Genomic DNA, 27,141 nt, shown 5'->3' on the forward strand with positions numbered 1-27,141 from the left:
CATGCCTGCACTGGGATACTGTTCCATGTGGGGGCGCTCTGCCCAAACGTTACTGGCCGTATGTAGATACACAAAACCGAGTGCTGTATACACACAAGTGTCTGTTCACATGAAATAATTTAATCACGAAACAGATTTTCTTTCAGGCATCTCATGCTTAATTTCATAATTCAGAACATGATAAATATGTCATTGAGTCATTGAGTGGCAAAGTTCCATCCATGCGTAATCCAGCACAGATACTTGACCTTGGCGCAGATGAAAAAGTGTTGTACCTTGGGGTTGCGGTGATCGTCTTCAAATACCAAGTATACAGAAAATAATTCCTAATTTAAGAGAGTCTGTCGAATAAGTCATTGGATTTAACTGAAAAGCAGCCAAAACTAAGCAATAAATTGTCAGCACTACCCTAAGTCTACGCCGAGTTTGAGACGGAGGTGCGGTACTGATGCAGTTTCTGGATTATTGGATCCTGACAGTTGAGAGCTTTGGCCTATTTGCCATGGATACCAAAACACCCTCTAGATTCAATTAATTTTGTGGGATTGTTTACAGTACTTGCATATTTGTGAAGGCTAAATGTTGACTTTCCACATCGGACCAGTTGATTCTGAGTTCAGTGGTTCCCTTAATGATTGAACACAACTATTTACTGTGTAGTTAGTCATAGATGCTGAGATGTTCAGAAATAACAATGCTCATGGATCTGTAACGCAGAAAAACACTTCTTGAATGCATGTCATTAGAAATACTTTCCAGGCCAGCTGTCTGTTTTGTATTGTGTGGCTTAGACGAAATAGAAAACATGGAACTAGACGTCAATAGAAGATGAGATGTTTTCATGTCATACCCTGTGCCTAACAAAATCGCTGCCTTTATTTGTGGTCTACGTTTTATAGCCAAACAACAGAAGTACTTTCAGAAGTACTTTAACAGTCTTGTAAACATATTACTGTATTTTATTATGATCAGAGCTGACATTGTAAGTTAATAATTTAGCCTTTATCACTTCCATGTCTCCTGCAATGGAAACTCCCTACTGCTGTTAGTAACTCGGTGGGGTTGCAATGGAGGTGGGAGTGATTTGTGACCTGGAAAAATGCACAGGCAGAGCATTTTTTATACAAATATTGTGCCACTAAACATTTTTCTGCATTTGGCTAACCAATCAGGGACATTTCAGAGCTTCTATTTGTCCATTCAAGGAACAAGTTGTTGCATCCCCCATTGTCGCTGCTATCTTGGCACAAAGTGGACACAATCACAATAATGTAAAAGAGAGACAGCATTTGCGCTAGAGCAATTAACCCTCATTATCTGCAGATTGATTGTGATTAACCAATGAAAGTAGTTTTAAATAGACACTAAGGGCTAGATTTACTAAGCTGGGGATTTGAAAAAGTGGGGATGTTGCCTATAGCAACCAATCAGATTCTAGCTATCATTTTGTAGAAGGTACTAAATAAATGAAAGCTAGAATCTGATTGGTTCCTATAGGCAACATCCCCACTTTTTCAAACCCGCAGCTTAGCAAATCTAGACCTAAGTTTTAAAAGGGTTTAAAGCCAGATGGAGCTAATATCAGCCAGATCCTATACCTACAATTTAATTTGTACTGGTGTTTGGGTCACTGGAAATGGTTTTCTGATTAACTAATGACTGTTCATGTTGTTAATTAGAATGCTAACATTTTTCAGACTTATTAGACTGAACTGGTTGGCCTACGGGTACAGAATAAAGTGACTATTTGATAATTTTTTACCCCATTTGGCAGACACTGTATCATATGTGGCTCCTAAACAACTGCTCTGACAAATCAAAATTCACGTAAAATCAAGTCTGTCGATGATCTGCATTAGCGCATGTGTGGGATTATCAGCTGACCGAGTAGTAGGAGGCGCCTTTATCACATTGCGTACAGCTGGGTCTGTCGATCGGCTCTGCACTTGTGTGCCAAACTGGCTGCAGATTTGGATGTTTATTATTCATTACCAAATATTGTTAACCACCCAATGATTTGATCTAGAGTTGTGTAACTGTGATAAGATCAGGCTACCCGGCACTGTTAAGAAAGGTTTTCCCTGCTGGATACCCTCTCTTCTGTAACAAAGCTAGGTTTTCTGTGTGTAAGGCTATGTACACACTGAAGCAGTTTCATCCAATGATCAGGCAAATCAGCCGACATACCACAGTTTGCTCAAAAGTCGGGGTAGTGTGTATAGTGACACAATGGTTGAAAGTCTTTCCAAAGTGTCGATTGTTGGCTCATTTGGTTGGTCGTACTGTTTAATATTTTCCTACCAACCACCGACCGGTCATGTAGTGTGTATGCACTCATGCTGACGATCTCCATAGAGTTTACAGAGTCGTGTTCTTTTCAGCTAATGCTAGCAATGAATGTCCCGGTGAATAAATGTAGAGAGTGCTGTAGAAGGAATAATTAATTTGTTCGTTATGAGACAGAATGTTTAGTTTCAGAGTCACAGAAGCTAAAGAAATTCATTAGGACATGTGGATAGCTATAACAAGGCGGTTTTAGATGAAGGACCAGATGAAGAGCCCAGATCTGAAGGTAAATTGTGTCAGTGTGTACGCATGAATCGATCAGACATAGGTACAATCGTTTGAGATAACTCGTCGGTCGAAAAATTCTTCAGTGTGTACCCAGCCTAAGTGTGTGCCACTATTATTTAAACCGGACAGCCACAGACTTTAAAAAGCCCAAACAGCAGGGAGTCCCAGAGCTATGTGAGGGACAAGGCTGTCACGAAATACTCCCAAGAAGATAAGGGTCACTAGTCTTCTTATCATAAGGTTCTGGAACAATGGCACATTGACACTTGATTCTTTAACACTTGGGGCTCCAGAACAATTGCACTTTGACAATTGGAGCCACAAGGTACATTGACACTTGATGTTCCACAGCATTAGCTCATAAACACTTGTGGCCCTGGAACAATGGTGAATTGCCACTTGCCACTTGGGGCCCCGCAACAATGGCACATAAATATTTTGGGCTCCAGAACAATTGTGCATTGACACTTGGGGCCCTGAAACATAGGCACATAGACACACAGGCCTTGAACAATTATTATTCATCTTTATTTACAGGGCGCCCAGTGCAGAGGGCAAAAAATAAGACAGTACATGGTATAACAGTACAATACAGTAAGTAAACAACACTACAACTCTCAACACAGCTGCTGGAGTACATGGGGTATATTCAGTGCAGACTGAAACCTGTGCCCATTGGTGTGGAAGCAACTAAAAGATTTAGAGCCACTGAAAGAGGTGCAAAGACAATGGAGGAGTGGAGGACAATGGACAGAGAGTCCAAGGAGGAGGTGCGCAGTGTAGCCGGTGAGCAAAATTTATAGGTAATGAGAAAAGGACGGAAGAGGGCCCTTTAAAGGGAAGGGAGCAGACAAACAGTTGACACATGGGGGTGAGCCAATGTAAGGGGATCTAAGGGCAAGAAGTAAGAGTGGGAGAGATGGAGGATGAAAGAGGGTGAGGGATAATACATGGTGAGATGGTTAAGTGGAGGACTGGTAGACTTTTATTATCAGGTGGGTTTTCAAAGACCTGAGCAATGACTGACTGCCTTGGCACCTAAAGCAAAGATAACTTTGGAATCTATTTGATATATTTAAACCTCTTGGAATGAACAGAATCTATCCAGATGATAGCAGTATAACATTTATAAACTTATTTACAGGGTGTCAAGGATATTGGTAAATCTTTGATGACAGCATCTAGGTGAAAGTGACCTTTAGGATGCTCAGGCAAATAAAGTTACCATCTGCTTTGATTTATCATTTAATTCTCCATGAACATAAATCTATTCCTAATATGCCTTGCATTGACATTTCAGTATGTGCCCCTTTCCTAAAAATAATATTCACTGAAGACAATCATTATTAATGAAGCAGATCTGATTCTTAGAATTTTGTGCTATTCAGTTTCATGGAAATTAGATCTTACGGTCATAGAACAAAACCATGAATCATTGGCCACCAGGAAGTCTTTAACCGGTAAAACATCCAATTTTGTTTCTAGTTTGAAAACTCTCCCTCCGACAATGTCCATAAATTCCATTCCCACTCTTGAAATGTTTTGCCTGTAGTAACATGTCCCCACTGTATCGTCTTCCCTCGACTTATTTCTCCATCTTTCCTTTTTACTCACCAGGCAGCCAACGGCCTTTCTTGGCAAACTCTTTCATAATATGCATGTTTGGGATTCTGAGCCTTCTCCAAATTGTCCGGTTTGATTGAGATATCTACTAACTTTGGTGCACTTTGGTTTGAGGACTTTTACAAGGCGGGTAAAGTTTTAAAGGAAGTCGCATGCAAAATAGAGAATTATCAGGACAGTGAAGCCCTCTTTCAGCTCTATTTCGATTGCTCTAGTTTGTGCAGACAGAGTCAGAGCTCCTGTAGCAAGCAGTAGGATGTATTGGCCTTCACCCAGTAGGCTGGGGGTTATTGGGGGCTCCTTGGAGGCTGCCTAATGTCTTTTTCCTCTTTCTGAGTTTTTACCTAATATTTTTTTTCCAACCCTCATGGGGTGGGATGGTGGACATTGCAGATGGATGGGTACACTTGACTGGCCAGACTCATCAGGGTCGGCCCCGACATAGGGTTGCCTCGACAGTAAGAATCCTATATCTGACAACCTTGCCTCATCGTATAGTGCGGCCCATGTATCTCTTAGGTTGCACAAAATTCTTCAGTACACACTGAAGAATTCTCCAACCAACGTGTTATCTACAATGATTTTACTAACGGCTGAAGGTCCGATCGCTCATGTGATTCATGCGTACACACTGACATGATTTACCTTTAGATCGGTGCTCTTCATCTGGTCCTCTAGTTGCTTAGAGCCCAATAGTCACTCATTCATTCCTGTCACACTGGTTAATACTGCCTTATTATAACTATCCACTTGTCCTTACGAATTTTGTTAGCTTCAGTGACTCTGAAACAAAATTTCAGTCTCAGAATAAACAAACAAACTATTCCATCTACAGCACTCTCTACATGTATATTGTTGGCATTGGCTGAAAAGATCAAATGGGTAAATGTATCAAGCTGGGAGTTTTCCGGTGGGTTTGAAAGTGGAGATGTTGCCTATAGCAACCAATCAGATTCTAGCTGTCCTTTTTATAGAATGTACTAAATAAATGATAGCTAGAATCTGATTAGTTATTCAAACCCGCCGGAAAACTCTCAGCTTGATACATTTACCCCCGGGACTCTGTAAACTCTATGGAGATCGTGATGACGAATGCATGCACACTACATGATCGGAAGGTTATTGGAACGAGAATATTTAACAGTACAACCAACCAAATGAAATGACAATCGGCACTTTGGAATGATTGTCGTTCATTGTGTAATTATACACACTAGTGCGATATGTGGCCAAGCGGTCATTTATCGGGTGATTGGCTGAAAAACCTCCAGTGTATACCTAGTCTTAATGTTGTGAAATTAGGTAATTTTAAGGGATTTTCAACGCCCTCTGCAGGTTCCTTCCACCTTGACAGATGTAAGTTCCACTGCTGCCAGCAGCACAGCTACGTACAATGGTCCAATGGTCCAGAGGGGCGGGTGACGCCAAATGGCCGAAGCCTCTAAGCAGTTGAGAGTACTGTATTTGGAGTATGTGGCTGGCTTACTCCAAAGGAAGTACACTCATTCATTCATTATTTCCATATTAATATTATTGCTATAACATTGTTTTTACAGTTTGGATTTGGAGGACTTGCCAAGATAATACATGGTATTTCAGTTTACTGCTCAGTTGACTACCCTGCAATAACAAAAAAAATAGCATCTTGTTTCCTTATGATCTGCGGTCCTTGCAGGTCTTAACTGGACTCCAGTACACTTTTCATGATTTGTACGGTGTTGTCATTATTCTGCTTGCTATATGTAAAAGATTGTCTCGCATTGCTAAATGATCTATGCAGTATAATGTCTATAGTGCAGTATAGTGCTTGTCTCTTATTATTTTCTATTACACTTGAGGGATGTTCTGTGAGGTCAACAATCTATAACATGGAAGAAATTTATTTTCTTAAGGCTCTGTACGTGTCATCAGTGCAGTGGTCTGAGGCTGGGAACCTTGGCTCTCTTTCAGCCTTATGATCTTTTCAAATGTAAATTTGCACACAATTTCCTGTTTTATAGCTGATTTAATAAAATTCAATAGAAAATTATTCACGTTTTCTATATACAGATTTTGTTCTAAATTAAATTGCATATTTTTTGGAGGAGTCACTGGACTTCCTGCACCAGCATTTGGCAATGTCATTTACATTATTTTTTCATGTTAAACAATTTATTTGCATTAACCAACACTAAATGACAAACAATTTCAGATATATATATATATATACAAGTGTAAGATATTCAGTATAACTATGTGCCTTAGTGGCTAGGACTTCTGCCTCACAGTGCTGAGGTCACAAGTTCATTTCCCGACCATGGCCTTATCTGTGTGGAGTTTGTATGTTCTCCCGTGTTTGCGTGGGTTTCTTCCGGGTGCTCCGGTTTCCTCCCACACTCCAAAAACATCCTGGTAGGTTAATTGGCTGCTATCATATTGACCTTAGTCTCTCTCGGTGTGAGCGTGTGTGTGTGCGTTAGGAAATTTAGACTGTAAGCTCCAATGGGACAGGGACAGATGTGAGTGAGTTCTCTGTACAGCGCTGCGGAACCAGTGGTGCTATATAAATAGACAATGATGATGATGATTATAGTTTCTCTCAATCTCTCCTCATTGGTGAGGAGAAATCTCAACGGTTTACATAATAATTTGTAGGACACTAGCAGTTCCAAATATTTACATATTAAATCTGATAATAGCACAATAGATCATTCAATTAAAATCACCTCTTTGGAACCATTTATTTATTACAGTAATGAGAAAATATACATTCAGTCTGTCACAAGCATATGATGGTCATAAGGATGTTCTCTGCATTGTATGGCAGTCAAAGGATACTCTCCATATTGTATGGTAGTCACAAGGTTGCTTTCTGTATTGTATAGCGGTCACAAGGATACTCTCCATATTGTATGGTTGTCACAAGTTTGCTTTCTGTATTGAATAGCGTTCACAAGGTTGTTTTATATGTCTGTCACAGGGATGTCCTCTGTATTGTATATTTGTCACAGGGATGCCCTCTGTGTTGTATATTTGTCACAGGAATTCTCTCAGTATTGTATGGCTGTCACAAGGAAGCGCTCTGTATTATATGGCGCCCACAATTATACTCTCTGTATTGAATGGACGCCACTGGGATGCTCTCTATATTTTATGGCGGTCACAAGGATGCTCTCTGCATTCTACGGCAGTAAAAAGGATACTATCTGTATTGTATGGTGGTAACAGGGAAGCTCCTTGTATTGTATTGCGGTCACTAGGATGCTGTCTGTAATATATATATATATATATATATATATATATATATATATATATATATATATATTGTGGCAATGGCAATGGTTTTCCACAGGCCTCTCAGAGTGAAATTAGCTATAGAGCTAACAATCTGCAGGTAAAAGGCTGCAAATCAAGTCATACATGGCTGTAGCACTGTGCTTATGTTAAGTTATGTACAGGTCTGAGACATGTGATAAAGTAAATGTAAAATGTGATTTACTTGCATGCTTTAATATGTTTGTATCCACAGCTAGCAGCAGAGCTGATAAGGGTGGCTGTACTGAATAGGCGTTACAGGACACCTGAGGAGACTTCCTTTAAAGACAAGGTGGGAGTGTCGCCTGTCAGTCATCCAAGCCTGTGGGAGGAGACCTGTGTATTTAATCCTGAGTTGTGCTCTTTTTTAGCGGTCACTGACGCTGAACTAGTTGGCCAGTCAGTAGTGAGCTGGTCTATGTCTAGTTAGCTGTAGGTTCACCAGGAGGTGCAAGCAAAAGGGAAGGCTTGCTGGTGTCATCCTGACAGAAGAAGTGTTATTTATTGTGATGCAAACAATAAATACATTTGATTTAAAACAAGAAGTTTTCGTGTTGCTGATATCTGCTGGGTGTTCTTGCAACAGAAGGTGATTTGTTACAAGATATATATATATATATATAAAACATATGGAGGCATTTATCTGGCAATCTGCAGATAAAGAATGCAAGCAGAGTAACACATTTGTGCACCTAGTTTGAAGATAAACATGTGGAGGACATATGTGTGACAAAATAATGGCATAGGGTCCGATTTAACTTGCTTGGTTTAAAAGTGCCTTTTCTCACAGCTACAGGGCCTGTCTGCTGTAAGAGTAATCAAACAGAAGCAGCTGATGAGAACTCCCTTTTAAAGAGAAGGTGGGAGTGTGACATCCCAATCAAGCTAGGGCTGTGGGAGGAGTGTTAGGTATAAAAACCTGTTTGCTTCATTGTTCAGTGTGACCGATTTTAGAAAAGCTGTTCAGTGTCTAGAGAGCTGTTCTCTGTTTATTTAGTGTTTAGTTTCACAAACTGTGTGGAATCATTATGTTGTCAAGTTGAACGGGGCAGATGGTTGGCACCCCAAAAGTAGTATAAGGAAGGATTCTACAGGCCTAGTGGTATTGTAGAGAGGCAGAATAAAACAGTTTATGTAGTTAACAGGGTTAAAACTGCATAAACTCGTGGGTTTATTCTCCTTGCTTGTGGCATAAGGCTTTACCACAGCAGCAGATCAGTAGTGGTAATGTAGAGAAGTAATAGCACAATACCATCAACATGCAATGTTATTCAACATGTCACAAAATAAATCACATTTTAGGAATCTTGGTTCAACAATATGCAAACATAAATCAACACAATACTTTTAGTGCAATTATGATGATTATACTTATCAGACAAAAATAAGCAGAGATGCAACAAGGATTAATCCAGCTTGTTCAGGTTAGATGCTTTCAAGTTCACTCTATGACATACAGAACCCAATGGGGTAATTTATAATCCACAGATTTAAGTGAAGTTTCAGCTGACACCTGACGCTTATTTACTTGTACAAGTTGAAATCAGTAGTCCACTTAGCAATACGTCTAATGGAATAAGCAACTCTCTCCCAGCAACTGTAGGGTTAAACAACTTGCAATTCTCTTATTAGCATCCATTTAAGGCAGTTTCAGTCAGCTTTTAAATACAGCAGATTTGGCTGGAACAAACTCTTCCTTTAGCCAGTGCTATAACACCTCTATTACAGTCCTGGTCAGAGCTTTTAATAACACAGTTTGATGTCTCACTTAAATAACTTGAACACAGCAAAGCAAAATAATCGTATCTGTCTTCATATGAGTCCTGCTGACATCTCATGGGCAGTAGAAAGTTAGGTCTTTTCCTATATTGCTAAAGTGCTTCTTTCTGGGCTGGCTGCAAATATCCCTCCGGACAACAAGTCAGCCATAGATTCAGTGGCTCTTTATGGGAAGATCCTTCATTAGTTCGGTCAGCAGCCACACACATTACTTCTCTCTCTAGCCAGTGTGTTTTTCGCTCCTCTCCTTTCTCCAAGAATCTCGCTGAAGTACATTCTTGGGCTCTAGAGAGCAGCTTGGCCTGTACTTTTGTAGTCTGTCCACCCAAAAATGCATTTAACTTCACAGAGGTACTCTGGGGAACTATAGTTTTCTGAATGAGTGCAAACAGTAATATACCTGTGATTTGCAGGGTATTACGCAAATACTTTACCATCCTGAGAGTAAATGGTAAAAAGCAATAAGTTGTTCAAGTGTGTTTCACCAGAAGTGTGCTCTTGCCACAATATATACACATCGATCAGCCACAACATTAAACCCACTAACAAGTAAAGTGAATAACATTGATTATCTTGTTACAATGACACCTGTCACAGGGTGAGATTTATTAGGCAGCAAGTGAACAGTCAGTTCTTGAAGTTAATGTGTTGGAAGCAGAAAAAATGGGCAAGCGTAAGGATCTGAGTGAACAAGACAATGGCCAAATTGTGACGACTGAGTCAGAGGATCTCCATAATGGCATGCCTTGTGGGGTTTTCCTGGTATGGAGTGGTTAGTACCTAACAAAAGTTTTCCAAGAAAGGACAACTGGTGAACCGACGACAGGATGGGCGCCCAAAGCTCATTGATGCGTGTGGAGAGCGAAGGATAGCCCGTCTGGTCTAATCCAACAGAAAACTTACTGTAGCACAAATTGCTTAAAAAGCTAATGAAAGGTGTGATGGGAAGGTGTCAGAACACACTTTGTACCGCAGTTTGCTGCGTGTCGAAAGCACTTACAATGAGCACATGAGCTCCAGAACTGGACCATGGAACAATGGAAGATGGTGGCCTCATCTGATGAATCACATTTTCTTTTACATCATGTGGACAGCCAGATGCATGGGCGTCATTTATCTGGAGAAGAGATGGCACCAGGAGGCACTATGGGAAGAAGGCAAGCTGGTGGAGGCAGTGTGAAGCTCTGGGCAATGTTCTGCTGGGAAATCTTGGGCCCTGGCATTCATGTGGGTGTTACTTTTTCATTTACCAACTACCTAAACATTGTTGCAGACAACTGAATATCTGTTACTTGGATGTTCTCTGTATTAAATATGTCACTACTACTACTACGAATTACATGAAATATAAAATTTGTTTCCTGGTCACTGAATAACCTGATTGGTGCTCAATTTGGTCACAAAAGGCTGTTATCAGGACATGTGATGGAAATGAGTGGGTCCCAATCAGTACAGTTGGTCTACGACCACGCACACATTTAACTTGCAGTCACTGATTATATTTATTAGAAGAATACTGATTTTGACTGTGGCTGTTTTGTCCCCTTACACAGAGAGTTGTTGGGCTTCTGTGGTCAAAAACATATTTCTCCTTATGTGACCAATATTATGCTCCAAACACATGAAAATTGATTAAAAACAACAACAATATCCAAGTTGACTCTTAAAAATGGTTTTATAACAATGTGAAAATATATTTAGATCCAAAGCCTGTGGTCACATCACCATGTAAATCCATTGTGTCGTTCATGTCCTATTGTTTAATTCAGCTGCAATTTATACTTGGAAACCGAGTGAAAACCTGATGATTGATAATTCTCACTTACTGTACATCCGATAAGTGAACAGGAATAGTCGTATTGTTTATTCACAAGGCAGCCGGTGAATTTAGTTAGAATTTGCAAGGAAGCAGCTGGTGGGATGTGTACAACCCGCTGTCACAAATCGCAAGCTGACAAATGATTTGAAAGCTGACCAACACCAAGTGAAAGTGAGATCTTAATTGTTTATTAATCGCACAGTCGAGTCTGTGGAACTCTACATCATTATCACAGACGTGGAGCGCCAGTATGGTTCAATGTTGCAGGATTTACATATTGTGACGTTATATCTGCCTTACCAAAGAATTTCTTTGAAACAACGAGCAGCACATTTTGAAAAATTACGCAGTAGCCCATTAACAGTCGGCTTTGTTAAATAACTGTATCTGTAAACTGGAACTTCACCCCCGATGACATCTAATTGGCAGGAAAAATATTAATAATAACACAGCAAAGCATATTTATTATTCTGTCTATTTTACAGGATTGATTCAATATCTGTCCAACTAAATAAAACACAGGGAGGTTTGTACTCTGGATGTAGATAAATGGCCTCTTTTAGAGTTGTGTGTATGTCAATTTTTCTGCCATAAATATATGCATGTCTGCAGGGCTGTCAAGAGGAATTCAGGGCCCCGGTACAACTTCTTCATAGGGGCCCCCCTTATAGTTGAGCATGGCAAAAACATTTGGTGTGGTCATACACTTGGGGGCGTGGCTATGCATCATTGGGGCGTGGCTAGCAGGTGAAAAGTTCTAGACCACCCTCCGACAGAAAAAACCCTGCATTGTTGTGTATACCACTGACACAAGGGTGCAGTGCCCGCTTGCTGTGGCATATGTCCCAGCACTCCTGTGTACACTCCAGTGTGTACATAAAGAGTAATTGACAAGACTGAGAGCCCTGGAGTGCCAAGTTTGTCCCCCCTCTCACCCCCCCAAGGGCTCTATTATAATGGACAAAGGTCTGTCTTTATACCAAAAGCTGAAAAATGAAAACACACCATTTTTAAATAAATTTGAAGTGAATAAAAAAGCCTAATTCAACACTCCAAGGGGTATATTTACTAAACTGCGAGTTTGAAAAAGTGGAGATGTTGCCTATAGCAACCAATAAGATTCTAGCTGTCATTTGTAGAATGCACTAAATAAATGATAACTGGAATCTGATTGGTTGCTAAAGGCAACATCAAGTTTCTTTTCTTCTTGATCGGTTGTAGTCCACATGGATAATAAACCCCACGACTCTGCACTTGGTGCTCTAGTGGTCACTGCATCCTTGTAATACACTACTTCATTCCCAAACATTGCAGCACACAGAGACACATAGTTCAAATTCCGCTCACCTCTATTTCTGAGTATTCCCAGAACCACTGCTGACATTCTATCAAACAAATAAGTTTCTTCTTGTATTTATTGGCAATCTTTATATGTACATTTTTTTCTGTGATACTCAAAGTACCAAATGTACATCTGCTGAAATGTTTATGACATTTCTTTTTTTATTCCAGCACACAAGATTCATTCACAAGTAACGTTCATTCATCCAAACTGCAAACCCTGAGGGGGGTTTTTATACGCTGAATTAATGAGTTGAAGAATATTATTTACAGTAAAAGTGTTTCACAGGTCTCTCCAAACTTTATTTCACCATTTCCTTCATTGCGTGCTAACCTCAAATGATCTATTTGCATAACTTTGCCTAATATGGGGGGAAAATGCATCATTTAGAAATAAATAAGACATTTACAAAGTCGCACACATTGGGCCTGACGTAGAGTCGGATGTAATTTACACTGAAATCGCAAAGTATAAATTGCATCCCGTAGGATTCCAAGGTACGGATCTTTAGATCCATCCGGGTGATCCAGAATACTATGTAAATTGTGCAAATACACCTCTTTATCTGCCATTTACTTTAAATTGCATCTGACTCTACATCAAGCCCCCAGTGACCAATAAGGATCAGAAAAACTGATTAAAACTAATGGTGATGGAATTAAAATCCCCCCCAATGCTTACAAAATATAAATAGATTTATTCCAATATACAAACAAACAAAGTCTTATTAGTCCAGAGATGAAAAGTAAAAAAATAATAATTCAGCACTGACCAGCTGGCTGCACTGTAAAATTCCACTTTTTCAGCATATTAAAGGCATACTTGCCAACTCTCCCGGAATGTCCGGGAGACTCCCGCATTTTGGGTGAGTCTCACGGACTTCCGGGAGAGTATGGCAATATCCCGCATCGAGCAGAATTTGGTCCAAATCGCGGCGATTCACTGGGAATTGCGAAGTTTGGCCCCGCCCCCACTGTAAAATGAGGCGTTTTGCGTCATTACATCACGGGGCCAAAATGAAGCAATTTTCGGAGCCCCGTCCCCTGCACGCCCACCTTCCCACTGCAGCTCCTGGATCATACTTGCTATAAGTTGGCAAGTAGGATTGAAGGCATAGCTTAGTCTTGAGCTTTTTAAGTTAGTATATTGAGAAGTATTTCAAAAGCTATAAATGCATTGTACACTATCATTCAGTAAACGTGTTACGGTGGGGATTGTGCACTGCATATATATATATATATATATATATATATATATATATATATAATATATATATGTAAGTGTATCTGTAAGTGTATCTGAAACCTATGATCCTGGCATAAATTTAGCATAAATCTCACATATCACAGGCCTGTGACAGTTTTCATTCTCTCATAGAGAAAAAAAATAAACAGGCAAGAAAGCATACTACAACAGAATGCAATACAATTGTGGTAAAAATACTAAAGTGTTTAATCAAAAACTAATATTCATGTGCCTTACGGGATAACACCCCCCCAGCGTAAATTCTTTTGAATATTAGAAGTCCCATCGGAACTCTATGCCCTGTACGCTCCTAACAAATTGACCCTAGTCTGTGTGTGTGTATGTTAGGGAATTTAGACTGTAAGCTCCAATGGGGCAGGGACTGATGTGAGTGAGTTCTCTGTACAGCGCTGCGGAATTAGTGGCGCTATATAAATAGATGATGATGATGATGATGAAGATAGAGATTCACCCACAGATGAACATATCGGATTCGTGAAGAGCATCAACCCCTGAAGAAAGGTGCACTCTTCTTTGAACACTCTGTGAATTAATGTCTTTTTATTTACGAGTACCCTTATGAGATAGGTCTTAGAGCCTACCAGGCGCACACGTTGCTGTGTCCGCCCAGCATGCATCCTAGTTTCCGCTTTGCATATGGACGCAGTTGCCGCTGCTCCAATGAATGCAAATTGTGTCTACAATTTGGGGTGCGATCGTAGCCGGCTCTGCATCAGCCCCTAAAACCCGTCTGTGTAGTTATAATATTAGAATGATGTCCGCCCATAAGTCAGAGATCATCATTAATAAAAATAAATACACAAATGCATTTGAAAAGAATCTGCTTGAACAACTGATACTACAAGGACCACTAAACCCCAAAATTGAAATTTTGAGATATGATCCATGAAGGTGAAACACATTGTTCCGCATTAAACTGACATTTCACTGCAGCCCTGTTATATAGTAATATATATCCTCCCCGCTGCAGTACTGACAGCTGACGGTCCCCACATCTTTATCCTGCACAATGAAACTTCATTGCTACAGTTCTGTGCAAAATTAAGTAGCAAACCCCGTCCGTTCCTCCACCTCCCATTGCACCTCCTTTTAGTACAGTGCTCTATTCGAACGCCTTAATTAATTGCAACAATTCCATTTGGTCATAATATTGCTACTTTGGGGTCTATTTATGAACCATTGCATTTTAGTCACATTATTTATCATTTCTTATTGCTATTATAACAAATGATTCAATGTCGCAGTGAATATAGTAATCGCAGTCACAATCACTTTACTTACAGGTTGTGACGGTCTTTGCACAATTTGCGATGGGGAGAAACACGAAGATCTCTCTCCTGCGGTGCTCTCCCTGTAAGATAGAACGACCAACTCCGTCTCCTTGATGACGTTAGTTGTCGGGTTCGGAGCTTGATAAATAAGGTTTTTTGCCAGTCCCTATAGACACCTATGGGGACTGCATTTGTGATCGAAGAGGCTGGGAATACAGAAGACATCACTGGTATCTGCTGCGATCCTCTAATAATAAATAATCTTGCTACTTTAAAATGCGGTAAGCTGGGATTCACCTCTTCGGAGATTCCTAAATAGGTCCCTTTGTGACTTGTGTCTTCTTATTAAGTCACGAGGGTGAAGGGACATTGTGACATCTTTATATTAGAGATGCTCACTGAACCCCGTAAACTGGTTTTGGTTTTGGTTTTGGATCTGGATTAGCTTTGCGCTTTGGTTTTGGTTTTGGCAAAACCACCCTCGTGTGTTTTGGTTTTGGTTTTGTATTTTTTAGAAGAATTGTTAAAATATGCTAAAATCGCTTCATTTTGCTCTTTTTTTGTTCCTACATTATTATTAACCTCAATAACACTAATTTCAAGTCATTTGCAGTTAATTTTGACCACCTCACAGGTCACAATATTATTTTCATACACTGTCGGACAAATACTGCAGCGACCTGGCTGATTGGTAAGCGACAGAGCAATGACACAAACACACGGCAGTTCCTAGCACATGTAGGACACATTGGCACACAGCAGTGGCAGAATAGAAAAATGGTGCAAGATGGAATTGTCCTTGGACCCTCCCTCCCAAGATGGAAGTGTCTTGGGACCGCCTTCTCACCCACAATTATGTTGGATCTTAAAATGGAATCCAAAACTCGCGTGATCTGAGATCCGACAACGTCATTATGACGTTTTGCCTCGTTTTCAATTCCGAGGGCACGCAGCAGTACCGAGCCCACTTGGCTCGGTACTCGGATACCCTAAGTTTGGGTGTGTTCGGTTTCCAAGGGACCAAGCCTGAGCATCTCTACTTTGTAACATGTGTTGCATTTGTACAATTGTATGTTCTTATCGCATTGGTATATGTCGACATAAAAATGCGTTATGCCATATAAAATGTACCCTGTGGTCGCAAAATTTGTTCCCCCTAAAACTATAGGCTGGCTGTTCATTGACTGCCTGCTAAACTGGGAAAGCCCCTTAAATAATTCTCACATAGATATCTTATTATCCTGATTCACAAGCGCACCAAGTTGCATGAGGGCGCAGAGTAAGGATCTTCCCTAAACCTCACCTGCTAGCAATAGTTACCTTATTATCCTGCGTCACAAGTGCTCCCTGTTTCATGAGGGTGCAGAGTAAGGATCTTCCCTGCACCTCGCCTGCTTGCAGAATCTCTCTCAGTTACTGTTCAACTTTTCCTGCCCAGTGGGTCACAATTATTTTGCACGATATTATCGTATTTTTGCTGGCAGAGACACGTGATCTATTGCTGCTATGATGCAGGGGAGTGTTGGATCATAACTCCCCTGTACTTATATGGCCAGTAGTCTCTACTGGAGACAGTCCTTTTTGGCAGCAGACCCAATGGGGAACTTTTCACCGGAGAAAACGTTGAATATTGTCTTTTAGCTAAACCAGTGACAAATCAATTAGTTCCCGATCACAGTGCAGGAACCACGGACTGTCACTGAAACCACAGAACAAGGCTGGATATACGTCAGGTTAGTCTGGCAAAGTAACAATTCCTGGATTCAGTTAAAACTAGAGATGCTCACTGACCCCCATGAACTGGTTTTGGATCTGGATTAGCTTCGTGTTTTGGTTTTGGTTTTGACAAAACCGCCCTTGTATGTTTTGGTTTTGGTTTTGGTTTTGTATTTTTTAGGAAAAAAAATAAATCCTAAAATATGCTAAAATCACATAATTTTGCTTTTTTTGTTCCTACATTATTATTAACCTCAATAACACTGATTTCAAGTCATTTGCAGTCAATTTTGGCCACCTCCTAGATCACAATATTATTTTCATACACTTTCGAACAAATACTGCAGCGACCTGGCTGGATGTTAAATGACAGAGCAAAGACACAAACACACGGCAGTTCCTAGCACATCTAGGACACATTGGCACACAGCAGTGGCAGAAAAGAAAAATGGGGGTCTGCCCTCCCTCCCATCCCCCGTTTAGAATCAAAAACTTGCGAGATCCGACAACGTAACAATGACGTTTTGCCTCGTTTTCAATTCCAAGGGTGCGCAAAAGTACCGAGTCCGATCCCCTAAGTTTTGGTGTGTCCGGTTCTCGAGGAGCCAAGCCTGAGCATCTCTAGTTATAATGAGAAGGCCTTGTCGCAGGCGATGCTTGGAGCTGCAACTAATCATACCAAATTTTTGTATTGTTTTGTATCTCTTGCTCTATCATGCTTAAAAAAAATTGTTAAAAAGTGAATAAAAAAAAAACAGTATCTAAAAAGTTTTTCAAATCATAAATAAGTGAAAAAAAAATAAATCTGTTTTTCAGTAAAAAAAATGTATATTCACAGACTTATTATTGAGAGTTTCCTCCTACAGTCACTTTGAGCAGCACTGCTAAACATTAAGATCCCATACCTGTATAATCTCTATGTGTACTAGATATAAACATACAGAACGAAGCTTGTAGAGATACAAATGTTTGCCTTAAACAATTGTACCCTCTAGTGGTGTAAAAGTATAAACGACTTTCCGTAGAGAGAGAAATACATTTATTTTTTATCATTCCATTTTCTTTATACAATTGTTATATAATAGTACGTTTGATTCAGCAAACTTCCTAATTCTTGGTCCTTTAAGGAAGAGAAAGGTAAAGGAATATAAATTATATACCGAACATGGAAAAAATGAGATTGGAAAGTTTTGATTTTTAAGCCGTGTCATAACTGTCAATTATTATTGTAAATATGATTATGATTTAGGTATTTTATATGTACTTATATTTAGACAAAGACAAGAAACACCTGCTGTGCTTGCCCTGTTTATCTACCTGCAATGGTGGATAAAATTAAGATCATTTAGAATTTTGCAATGCATGATCTAATAGCGTTCAATATTATTATTGTTGTTATTATCCCTTATTTTTATACATATAAATAGTGCAGGGACATCTCTTTCATGTCTCCTTAGGGTACTTAAATTTATCTTGTGCATACTTGCCAACTTTCGGCAAGTGTATTCCGGGAGAGGGACACGAGTAGTAGGTGGGAGGGGCGGGGCCAAAAAATGCTGTCTTGTTGCACGGGGGGCAAAATGACATAATTTAGGCTAGGCAGGTTCGGGATGCGGGAGACTTGCCTGCTCTCCCGGGAGTCCGTGAGACTGACCCGAGTTTTGGAGTCTCCTGTAATGTCCGTTGGCCAGTATGATCTTGTGTCCCTTCAACCATAATATCTCCCCTGTGTTTCTTCTCCTCTCTCTTGTCTCTTCCATGTATCTGTGTACTCTCTCCCTGTGCCTATATCTTCATCCTAGGTAACCCCATCTCCCCCCTCATCACCTGCCCTCCTCTGTGTCTCACCCCTTACTTCTCTCACTCCCTCCATCCAATAAACGGTGGAAGTTACTTTGGAGTCTGGAAAAAATGTTTCCCACATAGCGACAAATTAAAAGCAGCACCGAGGGTGATCTGCGACCAACTAATCAGTTCTTATGTGTAACAAATTATTAAAACACTCCTAAAGCTGGGTACACACTACAGAAAATTTCTCCCAATACGATATCGTTAAATTATTTTACCAACGACTTAAAGTCCCGATCAGCAGCCGATTCATGTGTACACACTGTACACGTTTTACACGATTTACCATCAGATCTGTGCTCTTCATCTGTCATAACCATCATCAGCTGAAAACATGGTGACTCTGCTCACTCCATAGAGATCTATGGACACTGCCGGTCCTGAGTGCATACACACTGCATAGAGATCTATGGACACTGCCGGTCCTGAGTGCATACACACTGCATAGAGATCTATGGACACTGCCGGTCCTGAGTGCATACACACTGCATAGAGATCTATGGACACTGCCGGTCCTGAGTGCGTACACACTGCAGAATTGGAACGACATTGTTCCATCGTTTATAGAGATTTTTAGTCCGTTTGTAAAAAAAAATCGAACGATATGATGTGCTTTGGAACAATAAAACATGATTGTGGGATTGTGTACACTAATGCAACATCGGACCTAACAGTCGTGCAATCGGCCTGATAGTTGGATGACAAACCTGTAGTGTGTACCCAGCCTTACTCCTCTCCTGCACAGATGTTAGTCACAGTTAATGAATTTCAGGTATACAGTTTAGCAATCACCTGTTACTACACAGGACAGGACTCATTTGGGCCCAGAAGCTTACTCTCTTCCCTTCACTTCCCACTCTGTTGTACTGCAGTCTGCTCTCTCTGGATTCAGCCGCTCCCAGCACATGACCACTTCTTCTCTGAGCACGCACCCAAGCTTACAAACGTGACTCACTCCTAACTCCCTCTTGCTCCTTCTTGGTGTGACAGCAAACTTGGACACGCACCCATGAGGCGTTGCGTCTCCTTAAACTATCAACGCCCCCTGGAAGCATTGTGCCTAACTACTTGCGTATCTTGCCCTCCATGTTACAAGAGGGCATGCCCTCACTCACCTGCATTTTCCTGAGAACAAGAAAATTTACACCAGGATTAGCAGTTATTTTTAATGAATAAGCTTCTTAAGCTGTGAAAGGGAATAGGGGAGGGAGTGAGGACAGTGGTAATGTGACAGAGGAGGGGGAGGGCCAGGAGGACGAGGTGACAGGGACAACCTAGTGACTGGGGGACATACAATCAAAGCAGTGGGAGAAGTGGTAGTATGGCATACCGCTGTATAATGGCCCACTTCCACCACTGTTTATATTACACACTTGCCTACTTTTGAAGGCAGCTGTCCGGGAGGGGGTCCATCAAAGGGGTGTGGCCACGCATGGTGCACCATTAGGCTCCGCCCCTGTCAATATTATGCAATTTCAGCCACTCGCACGCCACGATTAGCCCCGCCCCCACCCATCTTCAACAACGGAGACAGCTGGATCCGGGATATTTCCCTGCTCTCTCGGGAGTCCGGGAGAACTCACAAAAATTCGGGAGACTCCGGGAGAGTAGGCAACTATGGTATATTATATGAAAAACAAGGGTTGTATTGTCTGCTACTATACAATTAAAACCGTACTATTTACTGTAGGAACTGTTATTAAAAAATAATACTATTGCATACAGTTGTTAGTTACTATTATTTACTCTGGTGTCTGACCTTTGCAGTAGATTTACTAAAATTTCTAAAACGTAGCAGTGGAGGTGTTGTCCAAAGCAACCAATCAGATTGTAGCTATCATTTTATAGACTGTGGTAGAGGTATGTTAGCTAGAATCTGATTGGTTGCTATGGGCAACATCTCCACTATTGCTTTTTAGAAGCTTTAGTAAATTTACCCCATAGCCTTTTTCAACTAACCTGTAGTGTTTAATTTGAATAAAATAAATGTATGTAGAATTAATCAGAGAGCAAAAGAAAAAGCTATTTATGTCGCAAAGACTACAACTAGTTTAACCTTTATTAAATATTATATTAGAAAATTGATTACTAAGTTGAGAATTTTCTCACATTATATTAAACAATATTGTTTGCGTGTTAGTGGCAGAGCAAAATATTTTTGCTAAAGACAGTTATTGTTATTTTGAATTCATCTGATATAAATGTGTAAAATAAATTAGATCAATATTGTGTGGCATACTTGAGAAAGTGATTTGGAGAGCAACATATAGACAGTGCACTCACACTATCTGAATAGTACTTGGAAAGAAACACTAAGAGAGAAGAAAGAACTATATATAAATAATATAGAATAGTTCTTGTGCATTCACTTGCCTATAAATTGATTTGAGCAGCTTCCACTTCTGTAATTTACTAAAAATGCCCCCACCTCCACCTGGGAAGTGCAAAAGGTATCCCGTTAAAATTATAGGACAAGTTCCAAGTACCGGCACCTTCTGAGTATCCGTTCAACTCATGTTGTGGGAAGAAAACAGCAAATCAGGTAGAGCACCCCTAAATTTACCTTGTACACCCCTGCAATCCCATATGAATAATCTCGTTCTGCAAAACAAAATGTAATATTTGCACGTGGGTGCACACCTAGGTATATTTTTAAATCTAAATAACATTCAGGAAGCAACGCCCTAATCTGCTCAGCTTCATCCGTCAGTCGATGCAACATTCTGTTGCGTGTTCACCTTTCTGGTGAGGTTTATGACATTGAAGAGGCGTCCCTGCTTTTATTCCGTGTTATGCAAGATGAAAGGATGAAAGTGGTTTTGCAATCGGAAAACTATAAGCATGTGATGTTGGAGCGCATTAGAAAACAGCTAAAATGTTTGACATTTTCTTAATATATTCCAAGCTGGGCGTAGATTGCTCACCAGGAAATACATTCAGTCTTTTCCAACATTTTCCCTTATTAAACTATTATGTACTTCAAAGCTATTATATGCTATAAGTGCAACTATGAAAGTTTGGCAAACAAATAGCCTCCATCTCAAAATAATGACATTACTTTGGAGTATAGGAACATTGCAGTCCTGGAATGTGCTTAGTAGCAGCATAAAGACATGTGTAATTCAGGAGATTATAACCATGTGTCCAATACTGATTATATTTCTTTTTTAATAAAGGGCAAACATTGCGCTCTTATACAGTATATATGAAGCATTAAAAACACCAGCAAAACAAATGGAATAAACTACCTTGGTTTGCACAACTCTAATGCAACAAAAATAAAACAATTCTGTAAAATGAACAATTGTACAAATGGAGTAAGAGGAAGTTAAAATCGCCACGATATTGTTTTCTGTGTGTTTTGTATTGATACGTTACTTTTATTATTTATGTAATGTCATTATGGAACATCAAAATTAGTGATGCCACAAAGTAAGGTAATGAGAAGTGAAAACCAGATAAATATATATTAAGGACTCAAAGCACTGTGCATCGTTAAAAATAAATATAAAGGTTACATTGTACATATATATCATACCCTGGAAAAAGTACCACATACAGATTTAGGAGGTGTTTCATCAAATTGTGTTGTTACATGGTATCTAATTGGTGCTGGATTTTGGATTTGGTGCAATAGAATACACATATATGAGCTTCTCAAATGCCCTTCTGAATAGGCAGATTGTGTCTAGAGGCCTGACTCATTAAGGAACGTATCTCTGTTTCTTGTGCGTGTCGTAGGCAATTCCCTTCAGCGCATGCCCAGAATGAGGACACTCGGCCGTCAATGAAAGTAAGTCCGCTGCTTATGCCAACGCAAATGATGATGGCATCAATATCATATTGACCATACACGTCTTCCGACAGGACAAGGCCTGTTAGGTCGCTTGAAAGGTGACCACACACAGGCCAATAGCTGCGATCTGACCACATTTACCAACATCCCTAATAATTATCGGACTGCATTATTAGTGGGCGATGCAAACATTTTCAGGTCAATTACTGGAGTAAAGCCAGGAAAGGAATATGTTACAAAGGGCAATAGAGTGAAGGGTGTGTAGGAGAAGAGGCTGATCAACAGTATCAAAAGAAGCAAAGAGGTCCAAGAGAATGAGTATAGAGAAACTACCCTTAGATTTTGTAGTAAGTAAATCATTGGTCACTTTTGTGACAGTAGATTCAGTGGAAAGTTGGGGGCAGAAGCCTGAGTGCAGAGAGTCAAGAATGGAATGACAGGAGAGAAAGTGAGACAGACGTTTGTACCATAATTGCTCGAGTAGTTTGGAGGCAAAGGGGAGGAGAGAAATAGGGCAGTAGTTGGAGAGAGAGGCTGGATGGTTTCTTTAGAATAGGTGAGATCAGCGCATGTTTAAAGGAGGATAGAAATGTGCCAGTGGAGAGATACAGGTTGAAGAGGTGAGTTAGAGATGGGTATGCAGTGGAGGAGAGGGAACGGAGATGTTGGGAGCGAATAGTGTTGAGGGGACAGGTTGTAGGGTGAGATGATGAGATGAGTGCAGAGACTTCATCTTCAGTTACTGCAGAGGATGAATTAAGGGTGAATTGGGGAGTGTAGGTGAATGTGGGCAGAGTGGGTGGAGTGAGTGGAATTTGTCATGAGGAAATATCTCGCTGAATGGTGTCAGTTTTGTCTTTGAAATAGTTGGCAAAATCATGGTCAATGAGGAAGGACGGAGGAGGAGGTGCAGGTGGGCAGAGAAGTGAGCTGAAGGTGGCAAACAGGCGACGTGGGTTAGAAGACTGGGTGGATATTAGAGATATGAAGAATGTTTATTTGGCAATTGAAAGTAATTGATTACTAATGAACTTTTATTTTTTTTAAAATATTATTTTGATTTTGTCATATATTTATCTATATAAAGTGGTTGAAGTGGAAATCAAGACGTTCCGGCATGGAATACGTAAGTGACTGGAATTTGATAGTTTTACAATGAAGGCAGTAGGGGAAGTAAAAGAAGTGGCAGTATGGCACCACTGTATGCTGGCCCATATATATATATATATATATATATATATATATATATATATATATATATATATATATATATATTTATTTATATACAGTGATCATAGTTTGCTGATATAGGGTGGCATGCCGTACCCCCACTTCTCTTAATGTATAATGTTTGCACTATTTTATATGTGTGTATTTTTGTGACATGTTTGCAGATTTGCACATTTGTTTTTTCCTACATCTACATCCAGTGAATAGCAATTTAGATTTTTTTTTTTTCCATATTCAGTATCTAAAGAAAAAAAAAGTACATCTTTGAAGACCATTAAATAATTTATCTTGCCCTCCGGAATAAGAAAAACAAATATATACACAGAGACGCAACAGTTTTCTCCACGCATCCACATATCTCAAACCCCACTTTCTATCTATGCAGCAAAGGATAAAACTGTCAAATAAAGGAACTACATGCAAAGGCATCTATAAAAAAAAAAAAGAAAACGAAAAAATAGAAAGCATAATGCATATGGAAACTACAGGCTGTGCTAAGCCCGAGGACCCCCTCCCCCTCCCCCCCATGTAATGCATTTGTAATTCTGTATGTTCTCGAGATATGACAGCAGTATAATCCTTACCCCCCGCTGACTATAAGCAGCCAAGCTGCAAAGTTCTGCCCCTGAGATATACAGACACATTACACTTGTCACCGCTATGAGAATCATTTGCAAACTGCCAGTTGTAAGAATTGAACTGTAACCAAACCGTGAGCCTGCTGTGAGGTACAGATGTGTGAAAATAAAAAGGAGTCTGCATTGAAGTCATTGTCCCGGTAACGCTAATGTTCCGTAACAAGCTCGCTGTACCGGCTGACAGCAGGAGATGGCTTGCAGCCTACAAACTTCTAACATATTAAATCATTTGAATTTTGCTCCACTTGCAATGAGAACCTGATGGTAAATGTTAAGTAATCACGGAGTCACGACATGATTTCAATTACCAACCTTCTGTCAGGTTACCCGGTGTTTATTTTTCTTGCAGTACAATCTCATATCTAAGTCTTTTATTTTATACACTGTAGGGCAAACACAGAATACAAATGTTGCTGTAGACACAGAATTTGATAGAGCGACAGCAAACCCTGATTTTCTGCGGTTTTATAGCAGAAGTGATTGCTTCAATTTTCAACACAGATCTGTTTGGCTTTGTGAAGTTGGTTGTATGTATCTTATATCTTTGCGCACTCTTCTGTGCACACACAGTTGGTGTGAGCGTTCACTTCTTTAATTAGGTCCTGAGATGTCGCCGTAGGGTTAGCTTGCCAGTCTACCAACCGTATTGCGGAATCTAGGAGATACAACGTGGGTGATACTTGATTAGAACATTCATTTCATCTTCTAAACATTTCTTGGTCAACTAAATATTCCCCCAACCTCCAGATTTCTAGAATAACACAGTATCTCTACTATCTATTATCTAGAGGTGGCATCCTAAGGATTCTGCAGCTTGTCCAGTCATCCGACTTGAAGGTGGTCTCCAGATGACTAATAGGTTGACCCAGGAGATGTCTCAGATGAACAATATCCACCGAGGTTTTGGTAAAGCATATACTGGAACTAACAAGTTAGGCAATCCTCCATTGGCCTCACTATCGGGACTTTTCTTTTTTCTATCGCCCCAGCTCCGATCTGCCACGTGTCCCAGGTTTCTGAGCACAGTCTTAGTTATAATCACTGGAAATTTTTAACATGGGAAAAAACTTTTTTCTAACAAGTCAGGAAATGTATTTCTATAACTGGTTTACTGAGGCTATAACCACCCAACGGTAAAAGTGAACACTGCAAATGTCTTTCCTGATGGGTGGCCCCATGCCTCCCAACTATCCTGATTTCTGATTCTAGAGCTCTCTCCCGCTGTCCCATCAGGGAACATGTTTGTCCTGTGGGTGGGAATGTTAGAGGGTATATTCCGTTCACAGCTACTCTGCATAGTAGGTCAGGCCTTGCTGTAGTGTTTGGAGGGTAAGGGAGATTTCCAATGGGCAGTCTGGGGCGTTCAGAGCAGTTCTCTGGAGGGGTGGGTGCTGGCCCACCATGATGTGGCCACGCCCCCATCTTGATGTGGTCACTCACTCTGTCCCGCTGCTGGGGACTGAACTGATGGGAGGTATGCAGGGGCAGGCAGGGCAGGGGGGCAGGGGGGCATCTCCCACCTGGGCCGGTTCCATAGTGGGCTACCTTGGGCTGGATCACTGGGCCAGCTGCATTTTTTTTCCTTTAAAAAGTTGAGTCTTGCCCCCTGGGCTAAAATTTACCAGCCCTCCCCTGGAGGTATGGGACCCACATTTATGTTTCAATACCGGGGGCTGTCCCAGCTTAACTAACCTCTAAAAGTTCTACATTTATTTTTTTAACATTATTACCCCTCTGTTAAAATAATAGTTTAAAAAGAAACAAAAACAAAAAAATGTAATGAAATAAAATAAGGATTTAGAGCCTTGTTATTTGTACTTGTTTCCAAATTTGTTGTCTAATGGGTGGATGGAGGGACCTACTACTTCTGAATCGCTGGACACCCCCCTGATGTGACACGCTGCGCCCCCTCTCTTTGGTGTGCCGCCGCTTCAGACGCTAACAGTGACCATGTTGTATAGCGTGTAAATCTCAACTGTATTAAAGTTTATATCATAGATAAAAATAAAAAATTTTGGTACTGCCTTTCACCTTAAAATATATGAATGCAAAAATAAAATGTATTATTAAATAAGTCAGCAGCACATTGTTCCAGCTAAGTAAACATTACTTAAAGCAATGAATCATCCTCTGCACTTCTGTTGTCTTTAGATGCGTCCCAGTTTTTACACTTGGATACCCTTGTATATCTATTAATGTCCTGTATTTCTTCTCTCTTTTATGTGAGAGTAATGAAACCACCTAGATAAAGAAGACAGTTATAGCAGACGGGACTGAAAAATACAACACTGCTAAAAGCAGTTTATACCTCCAGTGTAGATCTATAAAATAAAATAGCTTCATTGCACTTAAAATGGGAATAGTTTCCTTTCACCGTCCTTGTCCGTGTGTTTATTTCAGACTATTGATGGTAGAAAAAGGCACCCAAAGCAATGATGGCAAAACTGCCCTGCCTGGTTGCCCATTCTCTTTAACAGTGCCACCGCAAATTACTCATATTGTCAGTATGGTGCCTCATAATGTCATTATGGAAACATTTCAATCCACAGCTATATTTAATCCAAGGAGAAGTGACTGCGGGTTCCAGATGTACTTATGGCTGTCGGCACTAGGGTTAGTGCAGTGTAATGTGGGTGGGCTCCCTCTCCTATTGCAAACCTCCATCCATTGTCATTTTTATCCCCAAAGCCTTAGCGCTGTCAGTGCAGAAATAACAGGGAGTGGCTGTTATTAGGAAGGGGGAGACTCCACGCTTTTAGTGCTGAAGTAGGTGGCAGCGAAGAAAGGGAAGGGAGCAAAGCTGGAATTACGTACCCATAAAAATACAATAGAAACCTGTGCTTAATGCATTGTCCTGATTACTATAGTCATACAAAAGGTCACAACCTGTATCATATCATTTTATTATATAGGTGTTTAAAGTGTTTCCCTCCAGTTTTAAGGCA

At 40.3% G+C, this 27,141-nt stretch overlaps 1 protein-coding gene and 1 long non-coding RNA gene across 2 annotated transcripts in view; both read right to left on the bottom strand.

Moving 5' to 3' along the window:
• Positions 1-27,141, bottom strand: part of LOC142100007 (uncharacterized) — a 656,382-nt gene that overhangs the window by 35,348 nt on the left and 593,893 nt on the right. The window lies entirely within an intron of this gene.
• The window catches only part of LOC142098771 (vitellogenin-1-like), a 97,018-nt gene continuing 94,429 nt past the window's right edge, over positions 24,553-27,141 (bottom strand). The window contains exon 35 of the mRNA XM_075181539.1: positions 24,553-24,851. Within this exon, the coding sequence (XP_075037640.1) occupies positions 24,733-24,851 (119 nt within the window). The 3' untranslated portion in view covers positions 24,553-24,732. The remainder of the gene's footprint in view (positions 24,852-27,141) is intronic.

Source organism: Mixophyes fleayi, chromosome 8 (assembly GCF_038048845.1).
Source record: "Mixophyes fleayi isolate aMixFle1 chromosome 8, aMixFle1.hap1, whole genome shotgun sequence".
Taxonomy (NCBI): domain Eukaryota; kingdom Metazoa; phylum Chordata; class Amphibia; order Anura; family Limnodynastidae; genus Mixophyes; species Mixophyes fleayi.